Raw genomic sequence first — 20,379 nt, 5'->3', positions numbered from 1 at the left:
ATCAAAGGAAAATTGGCTCTCTTCTCCTTACTGGTAGTAAGAGGTGGTAATGACAATCCACGATCTGATCAAATAAATGAGATTTCAATGATAGTATTTGTTTTATCACAGTTTCCTGTCAATCAAGATTCTTAAACTATACAGGGTGTCCTTAAAAATGTATATACACTTTAACAGCTGATAGTTCAATTTTTAATTTTTTGTTGTTGATCCTTACCTGAGGATATTTTTTCATTTGATTTTTAGAAAGAGTGGAAGGAAGTGGGACAGAGAGAGAAAAGAATACCAATGTGAGAGAGACACATTGATTGGTTGCCTCCTGCACGCACCCCACTGGGGCTGGGCATTGAACCTACCTGGCATGTGCCCTTGACTGGAATTGAACCCATGACCCTTCAGTTGAAGGGCCGAAGCTCTAACCACTGCTCAGTGCTGATAGCTAGGGCTGATAGCTCAATTTTGAAAATGAATGTATTTTAATAAACACTGCCTTTATAATTATTCAAAGTGTGTGTATACATTTAGTTTGGGCATGTCTGTTTTACATGCCCACATGCCATCTGAACAGGAGGTGAGGTGTCCTGGTAGTGGTACTTAGGCTGAGAGACCATTCATATAGAATATGTATCATTATTTGTATAGGAAACCTCTTCTCCTCCAAATTGGTGGGTAATAACTAATTTTAAAGCATTTACTCCTGAAGTAAAAAGAATTGCTTAGGATTACAAATTTAGTGATTTTGAGTAAGATGGAATTTGAATCTATTAATGAAAAAAGAAGCACTCTCTAAAATCTTATTTTAAAAATTCCAGCAATTATTAAATTGTGATTCTTAAATGGCATTATTTGAAGGTAAAATTAGTGACAAATCTTAGTTTATTCTGTATCGTATAACAATTTAGCTCTTTAATTGCCCTGCTTGTCAATAAACTGAATTCAGATAAATTTATAGTTCATAATAGTAATGAGTGTTTTTTTGTTTGTTTTTTTAAAATTCTTTATTGTTTAAAGTACTACATATAGTATTACATATGTTTCCTTTTTCCCCCATTGACCTCTCCCCAGCCACCCCTATCCCCAGCACATACCCTCACCCCGCTAATGTCTGTGTCTGGTTATGCTTATATGCATAAGTCCTTTGGGTGATCTCTCAACCTCCCCTCCCTACCCCCCCCCCCCCCCACACACACACACACTTTCCTCTTAGGTTGGATGGTCTGTTCCTTGCTTCTCTGCTCTGTCTCTGGATCTATTTTTGTTCACCAGTTTATGTTGTTCATTAGAGGCCTGGTGCACAAAAATTTGTGCACTCGGCGGGTCCCTCAGCCCGGCCTGTGCCCTCTCGCAGTCTGGGACCCCTTGGGGGATGTCCACCTGCTGGCTTAGGCCTCCCTGGGTGAGCGGGCCTAAGCTGGCAGTCAGACATCCCTCTGGAAGCCCGGGAACCCTCGGAGGATGTCCACTTGCCAGCGGGGAGCAGGCCTAAGCTGCAGTCAGACATCCTTAGCGCTGCTGAGGAGGCGGGAGAGGCTCCCACCACCACCACTGTGCTGGCAGCCGTCAGCCTGACTGAGCAGAGCTCCTCCTGTGGGAGCGCACTGACCACCAGGGGGCATCCCCTGCATTGAGCGTCTGCCCCCTGATGGTCAGTGTGTGTCATAGTGACCAGTCATTCCCAGTTATTCTGCTGGTAAGGTCAATTTGCATATTACCCCTTTATTATATTGGATAGAGTCCTGGTTCATGAATGGGGGCTGGCTGGTTTGCCTGAATGGTGTCCCTGATCAGGGTGGGCGTCCCCACTGGGGTGCCTGGCCAGCCTGGGTGAGGGGCTAAGGGCCGTTTTCAGGCTGGCCACACCCCCCGGTGACCCAAGCTCCCAGCCTCTCCTTTTTTTCTTTTTTTTCGGGGATTTATTTATCTTCTATAATTGAAACTTTGTAGCCTTGAGCGGAGCCCAGGGCCAGTCAGGGCAGGAGGGAAGCTTGGCTTCCTCCATCACTGGGGGCAACCCAAGCCTCCTGCTCACTCCAGCTCCGTGACCACCGCCATCTTAATTGGGTTAATTTCCATATCTGCTCCTGATTGGCTGGTGGGTGTGGCTGGTGGGCATGGCTTAAGTGTAGTGGAGGGATGGTTAATTTGCATGTTTCTCTTTTGTTATATAGGATTATATTCCACAAATGAGTGTGATCATGTGATATTTATCTTTCTCCGGCTGGCTTATTCCACTTACCAGGTATACTGGTTAATAATGCAGATATTGTAATCAAAGAAAACATGATAATTTCAAGAGAAACAGCAAAAGTGCTTTATTGAAAGTAATGTTCATCGCTAGCTACACATTTCCCCCCTCTTTCAGGTAATTTGTGGATACCGTCCCAATAGAACTTTTCTTGTTTTGAGGCAAACCATTCAGAGACCCAATTTTCCACTTTGTACATTTTGAAGTGCTGCTCAGAAAGTGTGTGTGCCATTGATCAGAACAAGTGGTAATCTGAAGGAGCAAGGTCTGGTGAATACAGCGGGTGGGTTAATACTTCCCAGGCAAGATCTTTTAATGTGTCTTTATCTGGTTTTGAAGTGTGCGATAGTGTCATCATGAAGCAAAATTACTTTGCTGTGTCTTCTGGCCCATTCTGGTCGTTTTACGATCAAAGCATGGTTCAAATTATTTGTTGTCAGTAGCAATCAGTATTAATGGTTTCATCTGGTTTTAGAAGCTCATAATACATCACACCTTCCTGATCCCACCAAACGCAGAGCATTGTCTTCTTTCTGAAGTGATTTGGCCTTGCAGTCGATGTTGATGGTTGACCTGGATCAATCCATGATTTTGTGTTTGGGATTCTCAAAATAAATCCACTTTTTATCGCCAGTCACAAGTTGACGCAAAAAAGACTTTCTTTCGTGCCATTGAAGCAAATTTTACTGATGACTTTTCGGTTTTTAAATTTGTCTTTCATTCAGTTGATGTGGCACCCATTTTCCGTCCTTTAACATCTTTCCCATTACTTGTAAACGATCAGAAATTGTTTGCTGAGCAACGTTTAATCTTTCTGCAAGTTGTTTTTGAGTTTGACACGCATCTTCATCCGATAATGGTTATAATTGTTGGTCTTCAAACTTTTTCAGTTGACCTGGATGTTCTTTGTCTTTCACGTCAAAATCAACACTTTTGAAGTGTTTAAACAGCATTCACAATAAGCTTCCCGCAGTATATGATAACTTTCAGCAGCACTTTTCTTCAAAATAATGAATTAGAACTTCCCGCAAATGCTCTTTTTTGGGCACGAAACTCAACATTTTTAAGTGTAAAAATATCTATGATGTTAACACCTTCAGAAAACTTGACATATAAAGTTTTGAAGATTGCTGTCAATACAACAAAATAGTATACATATCAAATCGCATATATATCAACATATGTGTAACTCCATCTATTGAAAAAAATCCGCAGTATTAACTGGTACACCTGGTAGCATGATGCTCTCCAGTTCCATCCATGCTGTTGCGAATGGTAAGCGTTCTTTCTTTTTTACAGCAGCATATTATTTCATTATGTAGATGTACCACTATTTTTTAATCCATTCATCTGCTGATGGGCACTTAGACTGTTTCCAAATATTAGCTATTGTAAATTGTGCTGCTATGAACATAGGGGTGCATATATCCTTTCTGATTGGTGTTTCTGGTTCCTTGGGATATATTCCTTGAACTGGGATTACTGGGTCAAATGGGAGCTCCATTTTTAGTTATTTGAGGAAACTCCATACTGTTTTCCACAGTGGTTGCACCAGTCTGCATTCCCACCAGCAGTGCACGAGGGTTGCTTTTTCTCCACATCCCAGCCAGCACTTGTTGTTTGTTGACTTGTTAATGATAGCCATTCTGACAGGTGTGAGATGATATCTCATTGTTGTTATGATTTGCATCTGTTGGATGATTAGTGACTTTGAACATGTTTTCATATATCTTTCAGCCTTCTGTATGTCCTCTTTCCAAAAGTGTCTATTTAGGTCCTTTACCCATTTTTTTTTATTTTTTATTTTTTTTTATTTTAGTAAATCTTTATTTTTCAGATTATTACATTTGTTCCTCATTTTTTCCCCCCATAGCTCCCCTCCACCCAGTTCCCACCCCACCCTCTGCCCTTACCCCCCCCACTGTCCTCATCCCTAGGTGCACAATTTTTGTCCAGTCTCTTCCCGCATCTCCCACACCTCTTTCCCCACCAAGAATAGTGAGTCCATTCCCTTTCTATGTCCCTGATTCTATTATAATCACCAGTTCATTCTGTTCATCAGATTATTTATTCACTTGATTCTTAGATTCACTTGTTGATAGATGCATATTTGTTGTTCATAATTAGTATCTTTACCTTTTTCTTCTTCTTCTTCTTCTTAAAGGATACCTTTCAGCATTTCATATAATACTGGTTTGGTGGTGGTGAACTCCTTTAGCTTTTCCTTATCTGTGAAGCTCTTTATCTGACCTTCAATTCTGAATGATAGCTTTGCTGGATAAAGTAATCTTGGTTGTAGGTTCTTGGCATTCATCACTTTGAATATTTCTTGCCACTCCCTTCTGGCCTGCAAAGTTTCTGTTGAGAAATCAGCGGACATTCATATGGGTACTCCTTTGTAGGTAACTGAGTTTCTTTCCCTTGCTGCTTTTAAGATTCTCTCTTTGTCTTTTGCTCTTGGCATTTTGATTATGATGTGTCTTGGTGTGGTCCTCTTTGGATTCCTTTTGTTTGGGGTTCTCTGCACTTCCTGGACTTGTAAGTCTATTTCTTTCACCAGGTGGGGGAAGTTTTCTGTCAGTATTTCTTCAAATAGGTTTTCAATATCTTGCTCTCTCTCATCTTCTGGCACCCCTATAATTCTGATGTTGGTATGCTTGAAGCTGTCCCAGAGGCTCCTTACACTATCTTCGTATTTTTGGATTCTTTTTTCATTTTGCTTTTCTGGTTGGGTGTTTTTTTCTTCTTCGTATTTCAAATCTTTGACTTGATTCTTGCGCTCCTCTGGTCTGCTGTTGGGAGTCTTTATAATATTCATTATTTCAGTCCGTGTATGGTTAATTTCTAGTTGGTTCTTTATCATAACATCGAGGGTCTCATTAGATTTCTTGAGGATCTCAATAACTTTATCGGCGGCTTCTAGACAGTTCTTGAGAGACCTTAAAAATGTGGTTCTGAACTCAATATCCTCCATTGACAGTTTTGTCCTGTTTCTTTGTCTCTGCATTTTTTATGCTTTCTTGGTGCACCCCCTAGTGGTCTTTGTGCACAGTCTTGTTGTAGTTAAGCCTTGATTGTTGTAGTTAATACCTGGGGGATTTGACCTCCAGGCCAACTGGCTGTGTCCTTTACCCATTTTTTGATTGGATTGTTTATCTTCCTTTTGTTAAGTTGTATGAGTTCACTGTAAATGTTGGAGGTTTAACCCTTATCGGAGATAACATTGGCAAATATGTTTGCCCATGTTTGTTGTTTTGTTGATGGTTTCTTTTGCTATACAGAAGCTTTTTATTTTGATGTAGTCCCATTTGTTTATTTTCTTTAGCTTCCATTGCCCTAGGAGCTGTATCGGTAAAGATATTGCCATGACACATGTCTGCTATTTTGCTGCCTATGGATTCTTCTAATATTTTTGTGGTTTCCCCTCTTATGTTTAAGTCCTTTATCCATTTTGAATTTATTTTTGTGTGTGGTGTAAGTTGGTGATCTAGTTTCATATTTTTGCATGTATTGGTCCAATTTTCCCAGTATCATTTATTGAAGAGACTGTCTTGACTCCATTGTATGCTCTTGCCTCCTTTGTCAAATATTAATTGAGCCTAATGGCTTAGGTTGATTTCTGGGTTCTCTGTTCTGTTCCGTTGGTCCATATGTCTGTTCTTGTGCCAGTACCAAGCCGTTTTGGTTATAATGGCTTTGTAATATAGCTTGATATCTGGTATTGTGATCCCTCTAACTTTGTTCTTCTTTCTCAAGATTGTTGCAGCTATTGGGGCCTTTTTTTAATTCCATATGAATTTTTGGAGAGTTTGTTCTAGGTCTGTGAAATAATTTGTTGGTATTTTAATGGGGATTGCATTGAATCTATAGATTGCTTTGGATGGTATGGACATTTTAGTGATGTTGATTCTACCAATCTATGAGTACGGTATATTCTTCCACTTGTTTGTGTCTTCCTCTATTTCTTTTTTCAATGTCTCATAATTTTCTGAGTAGAGGTCTTTTACCTCCTTAGTTAAGTTTATTCCTAGGTATCGTAATTTTTTGCTGCAGTGGTAAAAGGGATTGTTTTGTTTCTCTTTCTGTTAATTCATTATTGGTGTATAAAAAAAATACAGATTTCTGGGTATTAATTTTGTATCCTATTACATTGCTGAATTCATTTATTAAATCTAGTAGTTTTTTTGATGGAGTCTTTAGGGTTTTCTATGTACAATATCATGTCATCTGCGAATAAGGACAGTTTTACTTCCAGTATTATGTCAAACAGGAGTGGGCATCCCTGTTTTGTTCCTATTCTTAGGGGAAATGGTTTTAGTTTTTGCCCATTGAGTATGAAGTTGGCTGTAGGTTTGTCAAATAAGGCTTTTATTATGTTGAGGTATGATCCCTCTATTCCCACTTTGCTGAGTGTTTTTATCAAGAAAGGGTGTTGGATTTTGTCACATGTTTTTTCTGTATCAATTGATATGCTTTTTTGATTTTTGTCTCTCAGTTTGTTTATGTGATGTAGTATGTTTATTGATTTGCGGATATTGTACCGTTCTTTCATCCTTTGAATAAATCCCACTTGGTCATGGTGTATAATCTCTCTAACGTAATACTGGATCTGATTTGCTAAGATTTTGTTGAGGATTTTAGCATCTATGTTCATCAGAGATATTGGCCTGTAATTCACATTATTTGTAGTGTCTTAATCTGGTTTTGGGATTAGGGTAATGCTAGCTTCATAGGAAAAGCTTGGAAGTGTTCCTTCCCCTTGAATTTTTTGCAGTAATCTGGGGAGAATAGGTTCTAGTTCTTCTTTGGTAAAACTCCCCTGTGAAACCATCTTGCCCCGGGCTTTTGTTTGCTGGAAGCTTTGTGATGGTTGCTTCAATTTCCTCCATAGTTATAGGCCAATTGAGATTTTTAGGTTCTTCCTGATTGAGTTTTGGAAGGTGGTATTTTTCTAAGAATATGTCCATTTCTTCCAAGTTGACCAGTTCGTTGGAATAGAGTTGTTCATACTATTTTTTTTACAACCCTTGGTATTTCTGTGGGGTCTGTTGTTATTTCGTTTCTTTCATTTCTGATTTTATTTGGGTCTTCTCTCTTTGCTTCTTGGTGAGCCTGGCTAGAGGCTCATCAATTTTGTTTATCCTTTCAAAGAACCAGCTCTTGGTTTCATTGATCTTTTGTATTGTTTTTTTGGTCTCTATGTCATTTATTTCCCTCTGATCTTTATTATTTTCTTCCTCCTGCTTATTCTGGGCTTTTCTTGCTTCTCTCTTTCTAATTCTTTAAGTTGTAGAGTTAGATAATTTATTACCAGGTTTGTTTTGTTTTGTTTTGTTTTTTTGGTTTCTTTGAGGTAGACGTGTAATGCTGTGAGCTTCCCGCTCAGGACTGTTTTCATTTTGTCCCATAGATTATGGATTGTTGTGTTTTCATTGTCATTTGTTTCCAGGATGTTTTTAATTTCTTCTTTGATCTCTTTGATAACCCAGTCATTGTTTAATAACATGCTATTTAGCCTCCAAATGTTTGAATTTTTAAAAATTTTAAAAATATATTTTATTGATTTTTTTACAGAGAGGAAGGGAGAGGGATAGAGAGTTAGAAACATCGATGAGAGAGACACATTGATCAGCTGCCTCCTGCATACCCCCTATTGGCGATGTGCCCGCAACCAAGGTACGTGCCCTTGACCGGAATAGAACCTGGAACCCTTCAGTCCACAGGCTGACGCTCTATCCACTGAGCCAAACCGGTTAGGGCTAAATTGTTTTTATTGTAGTTTATTTCTAATATTATGCCATTGTTATCCAAGAAGATGCTTGATATGATTTCAATCTTCTTGAATTTGAAGAGACTTTGCCTGTATTCCAATATGTGGTTTATTGTTGAAAATGTCCTATTGAGAAGAATGTATATTCTGTAGCTTTGAGAAGAATGTATATTCTGTAGCTTTGCGGTGAAATGTTCTGAAGATGTCGATTAAGTTCCTCTGTTCTAGTGAATTGTTTAGTATTGCTGTTTCTTTGCTGATTTTTTTTGTCCAGATGATTTATCCAGTGATGTCAATGGGGTATTAAAATCCCCTACTATGATTTTATTGTTGTCTATCTCTCCCTTGATATCTTCCAGAAGTTTTTTTTTATGTATCTGGGAGTTCCTACGTTGGTTACATATATGTTTACCAGAGTTATATCCTCTTGTTGTATTGATCCCTTTTGTATTATGAAGTGGCCTTCCTTATCTCTTGGTATGGCCTTCACTTTGAGGTCTATTTTGTCAGATATAAGTATTGCTACCACAACTTTTTTTTTTCATTTCCATTTCCCTGGAAAATATTTTTCCATCCCTTCACTTTCAGTCTTTGTGAGTCCCTTATTCTGAGATGGGTCTCTTGTAGACAGCATATATATGGGTCATGTTTTCTTATCCATTCAGTCACTTGATGTCTTTTGGTTGGAGCAGTTTGTCCATTTACATTTAAGGTTTATTTTGATAGCTACTTGTTTGATAGCCATTTTTATTTTTATGCCCATGTCCCTTCTTCCCTTTCTATTTCTTCTTTTTACAGTAGTCCCTTTAGCATCTTGTATTGCTGGCTTGGTAGTGTTAAACTCCCTTAGCCTTTTTTAGTCTGTGAAGCTCCTGAGTTCCCCTTCAATTTTGAATTATAGTCTTGCTGGATAGAGTATTCTTGGATTCAGTCCCTTGTGTTGCATCACTTTGTATACTTCCTTCCATTCCCTTCTGGCCTGATATGTTTCTGTTGAGAAATCATGTGATAATATAATGGGAAATCCCTTGTAGGTAACTTTCTCTCTCTCTCTCTCTTGCAGCCTTTAAGATTCTCTATTTGTCATTAACGTTTGCCATTGTAATTACAGTGTGTCTTGTTTTGTGTCTTTTGGGGTTAATTTTGTTTGGGATTCTCTGTACTTGTGTGACTTTTTCTTCTCCAAATCAGGGAAATTTTCTGTCATTATTTCTTCAAGTCTTCAAGGTCTTCAAATCTTTGCTCCTCTTCTTGTCCTCCTGGTACCCCTATTATATGTATGTTACTTCATTTCATGTTGTCCCAAAGTTCTCTTAGGCTCTCCTCCTGCTTTCTCATTTTTTTCTCCAATAGCTGTTCTGTCTGGGTGTGCTTCTCTGTCCTATATTCTAACTCACTAATTTGGTCCTCCGCTTCTTCTAGTCTACTGTTGAAACCTTCCATATTGTTTTTTATTGTAGCTATGTAATTCTTGATTTCCTCTTGATACTTACATAAGTTGGTGATTTTTCTCTTCCATCTGGTTATGAACTGTATGGCCCTTACTCTTAATTCTTTTCCTGATATATCGCATGCCTCTGTTTCATTTAGCGCCTTTTCTGGCAATGCCTCCTTTTCTTTCCTTGGGGGGGTTATTGCTTTGTCTCCCCATTTTTGCTGTCTCTTTCTGGCCCTGGGCACCCTGCTTGGTTGAAGACCCAACTGGGGCAATGGCCTGAAAATCATTAGCCCAGAGGCTGGGTCTTCTTTGTGTCTCACACCTTTATTGTCTCTGCTCTGAGTTGTATCCTCTTCTCCCACGGATCTAGTCCCTCAATTGTCTGCTTCAGATGCTCAGGGTGGTGTGAGCATGTGCACAGTTCCTCTGGTTTGGGACTCCCTGTGAGGACCCAGAGCCCTTTGGCATGCAGTTCACTGTGCGGCCCTGGCACCTGTGGCAGGGTGGCACCCTAGATCTCTCTAGCAGTGCACTTGCAGCACAGGTCCTTTGGCCCCTGGCGGGGCATACCAGGTTGCTCCAGGTAGCCCCTGCAGGACTGTCCTAGGGGCCGGGGATAAGTGGGCGCGTGTTGCTCTGGGTTGCACAGTCAGAGCTCCCCTGTGGCCTGAGTGGGTCATGTGCTGGATTACTCCAGGTTTCCCTGGCAGCAAGACCCTGGACTCAGGGTGAAGTGGGCATAGGTTGCTCTGGGTCACAGAGTCCTTGCTTTCTTGTAGCCTGGAGTGAAGTGTGTGTTGGGTTTCTCTGGATGGCTCTGGCAGGACTGTCCCTGGGGTCAGGGTGTAGTGGGCCTGGGTTGCTGGAGTTCAGTGTGGAGAGGGCACCAGGTGGATGCAGGTCAGGCTAGCAGCATCAGTCTGGGGTCCAGGGCAGGGGTGAGGCACAAGGTTCCCCCTGGCTTGCACTCACTGCGGGGTCTTGGAGGTGGATCCTAGGATGCTGGGCCCCAGCAGGCTGGTGAGGAGGCCTGGTGCGGGAATTCACTCTGACAGCGCATGCTCCCTAAGATGCCTGGGAGCCTGCTGGGAGGTACTGCGCCACTCACTGCTGAGGCACAGTGGTGGTTCCATGCTGGTTATGGCTGGCATACGGCATTCTCTAGGCATCCTCTGCCCTTCTTATTGAAAACTAGTAGCCTGGTGCATGAAATTTGTGCACATTGAAAGTGAATTAATTAGAGGAACGTAATTTCGACTCACTATCTAATATCAATAATATGTGAGCATGAGGCAGTCCGCGTTTCTGAAATTCAGTGACATGAATTTTAGCTATTACTTTGCCAAATAAAAGGAATGTACATATATCATTTAAAAGAGCATTCAGCTTAATATTAAAAACTCTGGCTATCAAGTCAGGTCTGTTTTCAACTTTTTGCCAGCATTGTAAATTATTTGCAACATCTGCCCATTTGGTGTTGCACGTCATGGTTATGAATAAATCGGGCTTGCCATACGTCGTTACAATTGCCATAGCATCCTGATATCGCTGCTGCATATTTCTGGGACTACCCTCAAAAGATGATGGAAGTATTATCATTTTACCAATGGGCACATTGTCATTTTCAGGTCTAGATTTGAGATAATCCATGAAACCACTATATTTTTCAACTCTCAACTTAGATTGGTTTGCTTTGATGAAATTTATCCGATTGGCTTCCATTTTTGAATATGAATCCACGATAAACTGTTGAGTTAATTTTCCTGCATTTAAAATAGGATTGAACGTGTCCCACACAGAGAGATGAAATCCATAATACTGCATTTGTGTGACTCGTGTCCTTACATTGTGTCTAGTATTATTGTCAACTACACTGTTGTCTCTGAGTCTTAATGCAATATCTGTTCCCCAGCCTTTTTCACCATGTGGGAAAAGGACAGGATATGTGATTGCATCTAATGTAGGAAACAGATATTGATTTGTTTCATTTTAGTGGCATTTGGATTACTGGGATCTGGTTTACAATGAATGAGCAAGTCCCTTTCAAAAGGAGGCTCTCTATTATTGTTTCTGAATATGACAGCAACCTCGGTTACATGGGGAGAATTATATCTACCTGGGTCACTGTTACGATCGTGTTTAATTGCCACTGTTACTTCTGTGGGAGCAATAACTTTTGCTGCTGCTTCAGATTGGGCTTCCTTTTCTACCTCATGTAGCATCTTGTACGATTTTGTTAATTCATTTATGTCATGCATGAGGTTGATGTTGATCATGAGTCTTTCTGAGCAACCCTGGTTTTCTGGAATTGCTGATCTTTTACTTGTAGCTTCGGCTGTATCCAAAATATAGAGTTAAGCAAACTTCGGAGAAACACCATCCGAAGGATATAAAGTTCTATTATGGTGATAAACTTGCCCAAGTATTCGAAAACAGTATGGCCCATATCCTGATGGCGATGCAATATTTGCACCCATGGAAGCAAAAGCAAAAGACTATTTATAGAACGGATATTTTCCATTAAATTTTTACTGTCAGAATCTTCGTTTGTCATTAATCTTTTAAAATATGCCGGGTAATCTGGAAAATGTATATCATTTGAACAGACTTTCCCTTTGCTACAACATCGAGTAAATTTCCCATTGGACGGTTTTTCATCCAAGAAATTGAGTGATAGGCAAAATTCACATCAAGCAGTCATTCCACCACAGCTGTGTTTGAGAATTGCATCCTCATGTACTCCATTTTCGCTGAGAAGGCAGTTTCTACCGGTATTGGTAGTACTTGTTGATGACTGTTCTCTCGACATATTCTGTCGTCGCCACCGCCTTCTTTCAACTTCAAAGGCACGTTGGTCTTTAGACATTTTCTGTCGATAACGCCGGTGTTTTTCGGCATCAGAGCGACGTTTTTCCAGTAGCTGGTGTTCAGATACATCCTGTCGCAGGCACCGCCTTCTTTCAAGATAAGACCCACGCTGCTCTGCAGACATTTTCTGTCGATAACGCCAGCATCTTTCGGCTGCAGAGCTACATTGTATCAACAGTTGTTCTTTAGACATAGTCCCACCTCTCTACTGCCACTGTCTGAGATGCAGGTGAATGAGAGTCCTGGCTATCAGGCCGCTGAGAGTTGTCTGACCAAAGGCTGATTCTGGCTGATTCTGTGGGGATGGGACTTTCTCCCAGTTTCCACAGCTGTGATGAGAAAGCTGGGGTGACGGAGCCGCACCTCCAAGCTGCCCCCTCTCTCTCTCTGCTCTATGTCCAGCGGTCTCCTGCTCTGCCAAGTCCTCCAAACCTCCCGCTCTCCCCTGGCAAGGTCCGAGGAGCCTGCGGGCATGGCTAGGCACGGGCGGCCTCGCCTCCCAGGCCGACGAAGGTCCTAGGAGCCCGTGGCCACGGCCACTGTCGCCTCCTGGGGCGCCTGACACCTGCATGTGCAAATTAACCACCATCTTTGTCGGGTTAATCTGCATAGTCACTCTGATTGGCTTGTGGGTATGGCTGGAGCGTAGCAGAGGGACAGCTAATTTGCATGTTTCTTTTTTATTATATAGGATTGTCTCCTCAGCTGTGTCTAATTTGTTAATTCAGGGTGGATATTCTCTGGTTTAATTGCTTTTCTGGCCTGGCCTTAGGAGGAGATGCACGACACTGCTGCCTATTCAGCTACCATTTTTCTCTCAACATAATGAGTGGTTTTATAACATTAATTTTTCTAAATCTTCACTAGAGAGAGAAAAAAAGTGTGCTTTTCCAGGCTGTTTTAGTAAGCAAGAGCCCAGTGGGGTCATTTCTTCTTTAGTGTCCTTGCCCTTGAGTTTTACAAGCTCAAAGTAGGCCCATGGGAACTGATTATTAGTCTCTTCCCTCAAGGCCCACTGTGCAGATAGATATGCACAGGGATCAGATCAAGCATGCCCACTCCAATTTCAGGACCTTTCTTTTCCAGTGTCTACATTGAGGCTAATGAATTTTGTGTGTTTTGTTCTTTTGTTACTACATTACTGTGGTGCACTTTGAAGCCAATTTGGGCATTTGACTTACTTTTATCACCTGTTTTATTCATTGATAATATTGGAGTTTTAATGTTTAGAAAAATAAAAAAAGATTAATTTGTAAATCCCAAGTTACGGTTAATTTAGGTTTTGTTCTTCTATGAAAATGGCCCAGTATATACAGGAGGATTGATGGGTTTCCTCCTGTTTGAGTCATTACAGAGTGAAGCTGAAAGGCTCATGTTCTTTTTCAAAATGTGAAGGATGAGTAAGGGAGACTTGTAAAACTTGAAATTGAGAATGAGCTACATTTTAGAATTTGTTCCATTCAGGAAGTGTTTTACAGGCTCTATTTGAAAGAAATCATATGATGTTGGACTTATACATGGATAATCAAATTTCCTTCTACCTCCTATGGCTGCTGCCTATAGAATTCTTGTAGAAAGTTTCCCTTTTTATATTTTATAGGGATTGCCATTTTTATTGTTATAACAATTTTTGAATTTCTAATTATTAGTATTAGTTCCTGATCTTTTACTACTAAACTACACTTATTCTTCTTTAATATACTTTGGAGCTCACTTATTGAATTTGCCTAATTGTACTTTGTGTGTGTTGAAGTGCCTAGTTGATTAGGAAGCTGATTTGTATAGATGTTGGCATCTGTTTATGAGAGGCTCATATTCCTAGTATTAGCACTAGTCCTATCTAATAATAGACAAACATGGTAATTGACCATACCTTCGCTACGCCTCCCATTGGCTGATCAGCACAATATGCAAATTAACCACCAACAAAGATGGCGGCTAATTTGCATACTGCAGGCAGGGCGGGTCAGCACCATCCCGCCTGCCCTGCTGCCATCTGGGCCTGTTATCTGCGACCCGGGGTGGCAGGCGTCCCGTGTGCGACCCGACCCAGGGCGGATGGGGCGGGGCAGTGTGGCTTCTCTGTCACCCCAGCTTCCTCATCACAGCTCCCTTGGGGGCCTAAGCCTTTAGTCAGACATCCCCCAAGGGGTCCTGGACTGCAAATAGGTGCAGGCCGGGCTGAGGGACTCCCCCTGAGTGCACAAATTTTTGTGCACCAGGCCTCTAGTTTTATATATATAGAGATATACATATAGATATGTATATCTATATATATAGATATACATATCTATATGTATATCTATATCTATATATATATATCTACAGTGGGGCCTTAACTTATGAGTTTAATTCGTTCCGAGACTGAGCTCGTTAAGGAGGTCGTTAACTCAAATTACTCTATCAACTCAATGCAAAAAATCGGCCGAGAGACAGCTGGTATCTCAAAAATTTCGTTAGTCAGGACACTAGTAAGTCAAGGCCCCACTGTATGTATGTATGTATGTATGTATGTATCTATCTATCTATCTATCTGTCTATATACATATCACAAGCCACTGGAACGACTGGAACAACTGGTTGTTATGACGCCCACTGCTGCCAGCCATCTGGCCCGATCTGGGGCAAAGCCAGCCAACCTTCCACAGCCCCTTCCCCTACTGGCCCCGCCCCTGATTGGCCCAGCCCCGATCAGCCCTGATTGGGCCAGGGCCGGTGGCCAACCTCCCGCAGCTCCTACCCCCGGTAAGCCAGCCCCCATCAGCCCCAATCGGGGTGGGCTGGACCCCACCCGTGCACGAATTCGTGCCCCGGGCCTCTACTTGCTAAATAAAGATGGTATGTTGTAATGAAGACTGCTGAACTGAGAGTCAGGAAGCATTCTTGTCTTAACTTTGCATTACTTTAGTTTGTATTTTGGGGCAGGTTTAATTAACAACTTGGGCATTTTATTCATCTGTAAAATTGAAGAGGTGAACTTTGATTATTTTAATGATCTCTTCCATGACATTCTATAACCTTTCAATGCTAAAGAGTTGCCTTTCTAGAAAAGAAAGTATTTTATTAGTCATTCCATATTATTTTCCCACTGTGTAGGAATTTTGAAAGTTGTGTTTTTGAAATTACTCAATCAGCATTAATATATCACCCATATTCCTTTGTGTACTGTTGATTTCTAAAATTGGTCTCAACTTATACCAATCTCATTTCTTCGCCATTTCCCAGCCAGAATGTTCCAGTTTATTTGCTCTAGAATGTGCTTCACACTCTTGTACTTATATGTTTTTGCTCATACTATTCCCTTTTAAGTATCATTCCCATCCCTTGGCCACTTTGAGCCCCTATAACATTTTGTTTATACTTATTTTGGCCTTGTATGATAGCTCTCTATGTATTGTATTAAGCTGTATATGAATGAGAGTGTGAACTCCTTGAAGGCAGGTGTTTAATTTTTATTATTTTATTAATCTTATTACTGAGTCACATAATATTTTTCACATAAGTAAGGTCTTAATATTTGTAGAACTGAATTTATAAGATGATTAATGACAGATAAAGTCAATAGCTATGAACAGTGAAAAACTAACAGGATCATAAGGAAATTCACTTAGTCATTTTGAATTAAAGTAGTGTTTTAACCATCTATGCTGACTGCAAACATTTGTATTCCATGGTCACTTATGTTCTATTATAAGTGCCTCCTATTCATTTATTCTTACAGCGTCATCTGCATACTTAACACTTCTATTTTTTTCTTCTCCCTGTAATCCACTTAACTACTTGCCTTCATTCATCATTGTAGTTTAGCACTGCTTTGGTCTTAAAGTTAATATCTAATTTTGTTAACACAATCCTGCTTTGTTTTATATCTATACTTTCCAGGTTTTATCTCCTTGATCTTGTTCATAGGCTTATCAGCTTTAATCTCCTGTTGTTCTTTTACACTCTTCAATTTACATATCATTACACTTGCTCTTTTACTTTAGAGAATTCATTCATTCTGTGTTTGCTAAAGGCATAGGCCATTTGGTTGCTGTCTCCAAATAGAGTTTATATTGACAAGTGTCTTAGAATCAGTCTGATGTTGGGGGTTGAATTGCTGGCCATGAGGAATGAGCTTGAGTTAACTGTCAGACTTGTACTCCTCTATCTTTTTAATGGGAAAATACCCTCAGTGGCAGTGCTAGCTAGCACTAGCCCTTTTGTCAAAGGAGTTGATATGGATTACAGAACATGTCAGATGCTAATGGGCATTTGTATACGTGAACTTTTGCAGGGATGAAACCTGGGTTATAGAATTTGTCAAAGAATTTCAAAATGGTAGTCTTGGGCATAAATGAATGAGTAGAAATGATCTCCCTCCCTCAGATTCAGTAATCTTGAATTAATTATTGCCTGCAACAGGTGCATGGTTGGTTCGGACTAGATAAAAGAACAAAGGGCAATAAGACAATGAGTAAAAAAACTGAAAAGAGTCAGGGAAAGTAAAAGATATAAGGTAAAAGTTGCCTAATTTGCCTATCTTTGTGCCACTTGGAGTCAGTAGTTGAAGGGTTGTTGGGAACATTATGGCAAAGAAAGTGGACTTGAGAAGATAATGTGAGAATGTAGCACAGGAAATTTCTGTTGGACTTAATTTAAAACTATGTTGTTTTTAGTTCTATTTTCACAGTGCATCCCGATCTCTAAGAGCTTGCCATATTACCAAATGTTTAAGTCGGATATTATATTTGCGTAATAGTAAAGAGTAGCTTATACATTCCTTAAATATATTGATGTTTAATTGTATAAACACACTATTCTTTTAAGGATACAAAAGAGGAAAAATCTACACTGTCCATTCTGTTCTATCAGACATACTGAATAAACAGGGAATATCCAGGACTCCTTCCTTAGTATTTGTAGGAGCATTTCATAGTAGAGAACAAAATTGCATGCTAACTTAAATAATTTGGTTAATTTCAATTTTAGAAAATATTAAGTCATTTATTTTTATCTTAACAGGTATCTTTCAGATGAAGGTATTGAAGCTTGCACAACTTCTCCTGATAAAGTCAATCTAAATGACATCATCCTGATTGCTCTCAATGTAGGTATTTTATTAACCTTTTTAATATTCATGGAAAATATTGCATAGAATAAACTGGATTTTATAAGTGATATGGAGCAATAAAAACATCTTTTACTTTTATTGTCCATTTTTAGTTACAGTGATGTTTCTTAAATTTGTTACTCTCATATAAGCAAATTATTAGAAATATCTTCTTCCTTTTTTTTAATATATTTTATTGATTTTTCACAGAGAGGAAGGGAGAGGGATAGAGAGCTAGAAACATCGATGAGAGAGAAACATCGATCAGCTGCCTCCTGCACACCCCCCACTGGGGATGTGCCCGCAACCAGGGTACATGCCCTTGACCAGAATCTAACCTGGGACCCTCCAGTCCACAGGCCGACGCTCTGTCCACTGAGCCAAACCGGTCAGGGCTCTTCTTCCTTTTAATATCTTATACGGAATCCAATAAATAGGAAAAAATGCAATTAAAACTTCTTTTTTAAACCAAGTGTTTAGTTATAGAATTTCATAACCTTTGCATTATCTGTATAATAGCAATAAAAACTGATCTTATTCATTGAAACAAAGTACCATTTAATTAACGTAGAAACACTGTTAGGTTGTAGCTTTTTGACAATTCTGTTTATTATTTCAAAATAGCTTTTTCTGTTGATAAAAGTAATATATATTGTAGAAGACTTCATAAAACACAGAAAGTAAAATAAAAATATTAAAATTACTTATAATTACTGTTAATGTTTTGATATGTGTTTCTTTCCAATCTTTCTCCTTCTACCCATCTGAATAGCTATATCTTTTTCATAATTGCAATTGGTTTTTGGATTTTTTTGGGAAGAGTTATAAAAATTATTCTAAATATAGATATAAGTAAACAACTATTCTTTTTTCATTCTTGCAGTTACCCCAATGGAAGTTTTCATGTTGCCTTTACAATGACAATCTCTTAATCAAATTTATTTACCTATTATACATAATCAATTAAGTTCATAAGAGAATCACTGTCTGTCATAGTCATCAGATTATTGCAAAATAGGTATGGCAAAGCAGAAAGAGCAGCAACTGATTTAAAATATAAATAAATATGTATGACTGAATATAACTTTTCAAATCACCTAAGTTTATATTTCTATAATGAAACTTGGGTTTAAGCAGATAAAAATAGTTTTGAAATCTCATTTTATCAGCTTCTTTGAATTTTATCAATAAGACTAATGAGATCTTTTTATTGTTTCTGAGCTAAGGAAGTTTTTAATAAACGAGACTGTAAGCCCTGGCCAGTTTCTCAGTGGTTAGACAGCATTGGCCCGCAGACCGGGCAAGAGCAGGAGGCAACTAATAGATGTTGCTGTTTCTCTCTCTCCCTTTTTGCTTCTTCACTTTTACTCTCTCTAAGAAATCATTGGCAAATATCCTCCGGTAAGGATTAAAAAAAATTTTTTTTTAAGTAAGCATTCTTTTAGAAGTATACTAATACAGGCTGTCTTTGACTACAAATGGAAATTCTCCCTAGACATTTTAACTTTCTTTGACTTGCACCCAAATTAGTGAATTCAACTTTCAAAAAATGTCGTAAAGAACTCTATTTTTTTTGTTTATTTAAGAAAAAATCCTAAAGATGACAGGAAAGAGATTTTGTGATAATCTTCTGTTCTTCTATATTATTCTTATATACTTAGGTAAATAGCAATGAACTATTCATAACTGGATGTGAAACTTTACATGAAATAGGTCAGGATGGCTTTTGTTCTGTGCACATGAGAAGTACACAATGACCATTATTTTAATGAATTAATAGTCTTTATAATTTTCTCTGAAATATGTAATCAAACACTACAACCTAAGTTATCATACCATTTAACAGAGGAAAAAACCTTTTTAAAAAATATACTTTTATTGATTTCAGAGAGGAAGGGAGAGAGAGAGAGAGAGAGAGAGAGAGAGAGAGAGAGAGAGAGAGGGAGAAAGAAAGAAATATTAATGATGAGAGAGAATTATTGATTGTCTGCCTCCTGCATGCCCCCTACTGGGGATAAAGCCCACATCCCATGCATGTGCCCTTGACCAGAATCGAACCCTGGGCCCTTTAGTGTCCAGGCCGATGCTCTATCCAATGAGCCAAACCGGCTAGGGTTCATTATAGTAAGTTTAATCACCTAGTATTTTCTCCTTATCTTTAACAAATTTTTTCCATTATAATTTATGTGGTTAAAGGCACTCTAAGTCTATTTTCTTTCATTTTGCTCTTAAGGCAATGAAGAGCTACTGATTTTTATAATTTAAGAAAGAGCAAACAAAACAGATTTATTAATCTAACCTCAAACTCCCAATCATCAAGGTAATATCTTAGCCTAAATAATAAGGCCTTATTCATGAGTATTGATAGTTTTCTTCTGAACAAAAATTTTTTTAATATATATTTTTATTGATTTCAGAGAGAGAGGAAGGGAGAGGGAGAGAGATAGAAACATCAAGGATGAGAGAGAATCATGGATTGGCTGCCTCCTGCACGCCCCACACTGGGGATCTAGCCTGCAACCTGGGCATGTGACCCGACTGGGAATCAAACCGTTACCTCCTGGTTCACGGGTCGGTGCTAAACCACTGAGCCACGCCGGCTGGGCCTGAATAAATCTCTTACTATTCCTTTCATTTCTACTTCCTGAAGTAGACAAAGATCCTTAAAAGTTCTGCTTTTTATGTAGACTGTAGTTGAAGTTCTGTTTTTATGTCAGAAATGTGATAACTTTTTATGCTTTGCTTTGAGGTTTGCTGAGTAATATGTATTTCTGAATTTTCATGCAGTTAGCTATTTGTTTGCCAATTTCAGTTTTTATAATTTTTTTAACCAAATTAAATACGTCTTTACTATGGGAAATTTTACTATAAACTCCTTGCTATTGCAGTGAAATTGTTCCCTGGCATATTTGTATATTATATAGCTTTGTTATGTTATGGATGCTATAGCCTATAGAATAATGTGT

At 39.1% G+C, this 20,379-nt stretch overlaps 1 protein-coding gene across 10 annotated transcripts in view; it reads left to right on the top strand.

Moving 5' to 3' along the window:
* The window catches only part of TDRD3 (tudor domain containing 3), a 203,792-nt gene that overhangs the window by 62,379 nt on the left and 121,034 nt on the right, over positions 1-20,379 (top strand). For 9 of the 10 annotated variants that reach the window (XR_004965809.1, XR_004965810.1, XM_036297580.1 and 6 more), the window contains exon 2: positions 17,326-17,410. Coding sequence is in view for 8 of the 10 variants with exons in the window: in XM_036297580.1 (XP_036153473.1) it covers positions 17,326-17,410 (85 nt within the window). In the remaining 2 variants the exon portion in view is untranslated. Of the gene's footprint in view, positions 1-2,248; positions 2,363-17,325; positions 17,411-20,379 lie in introns of those variants that run through there. The other variant, XM_036297578.1, reaches the window with a different exon arrangement.

This window comes from Myotis myotis, unplaced genomic scaffold, assembly GCF_014108235.1.
Source record: "Myotis myotis isolate mMyoMyo1 unplaced genomic scaffold, mMyoMyo1.p scaffold_m19_p_3, whole genome shotgun sequence".
Taxonomy (NCBI): Eukaryota; Metazoa; Chordata; class Mammalia; order Chiroptera; family Vespertilionidae; genus Myotis; species Myotis myotis.
This window is presented reverse-complemented; position numbering and strand designations above follow the sequence as displayed.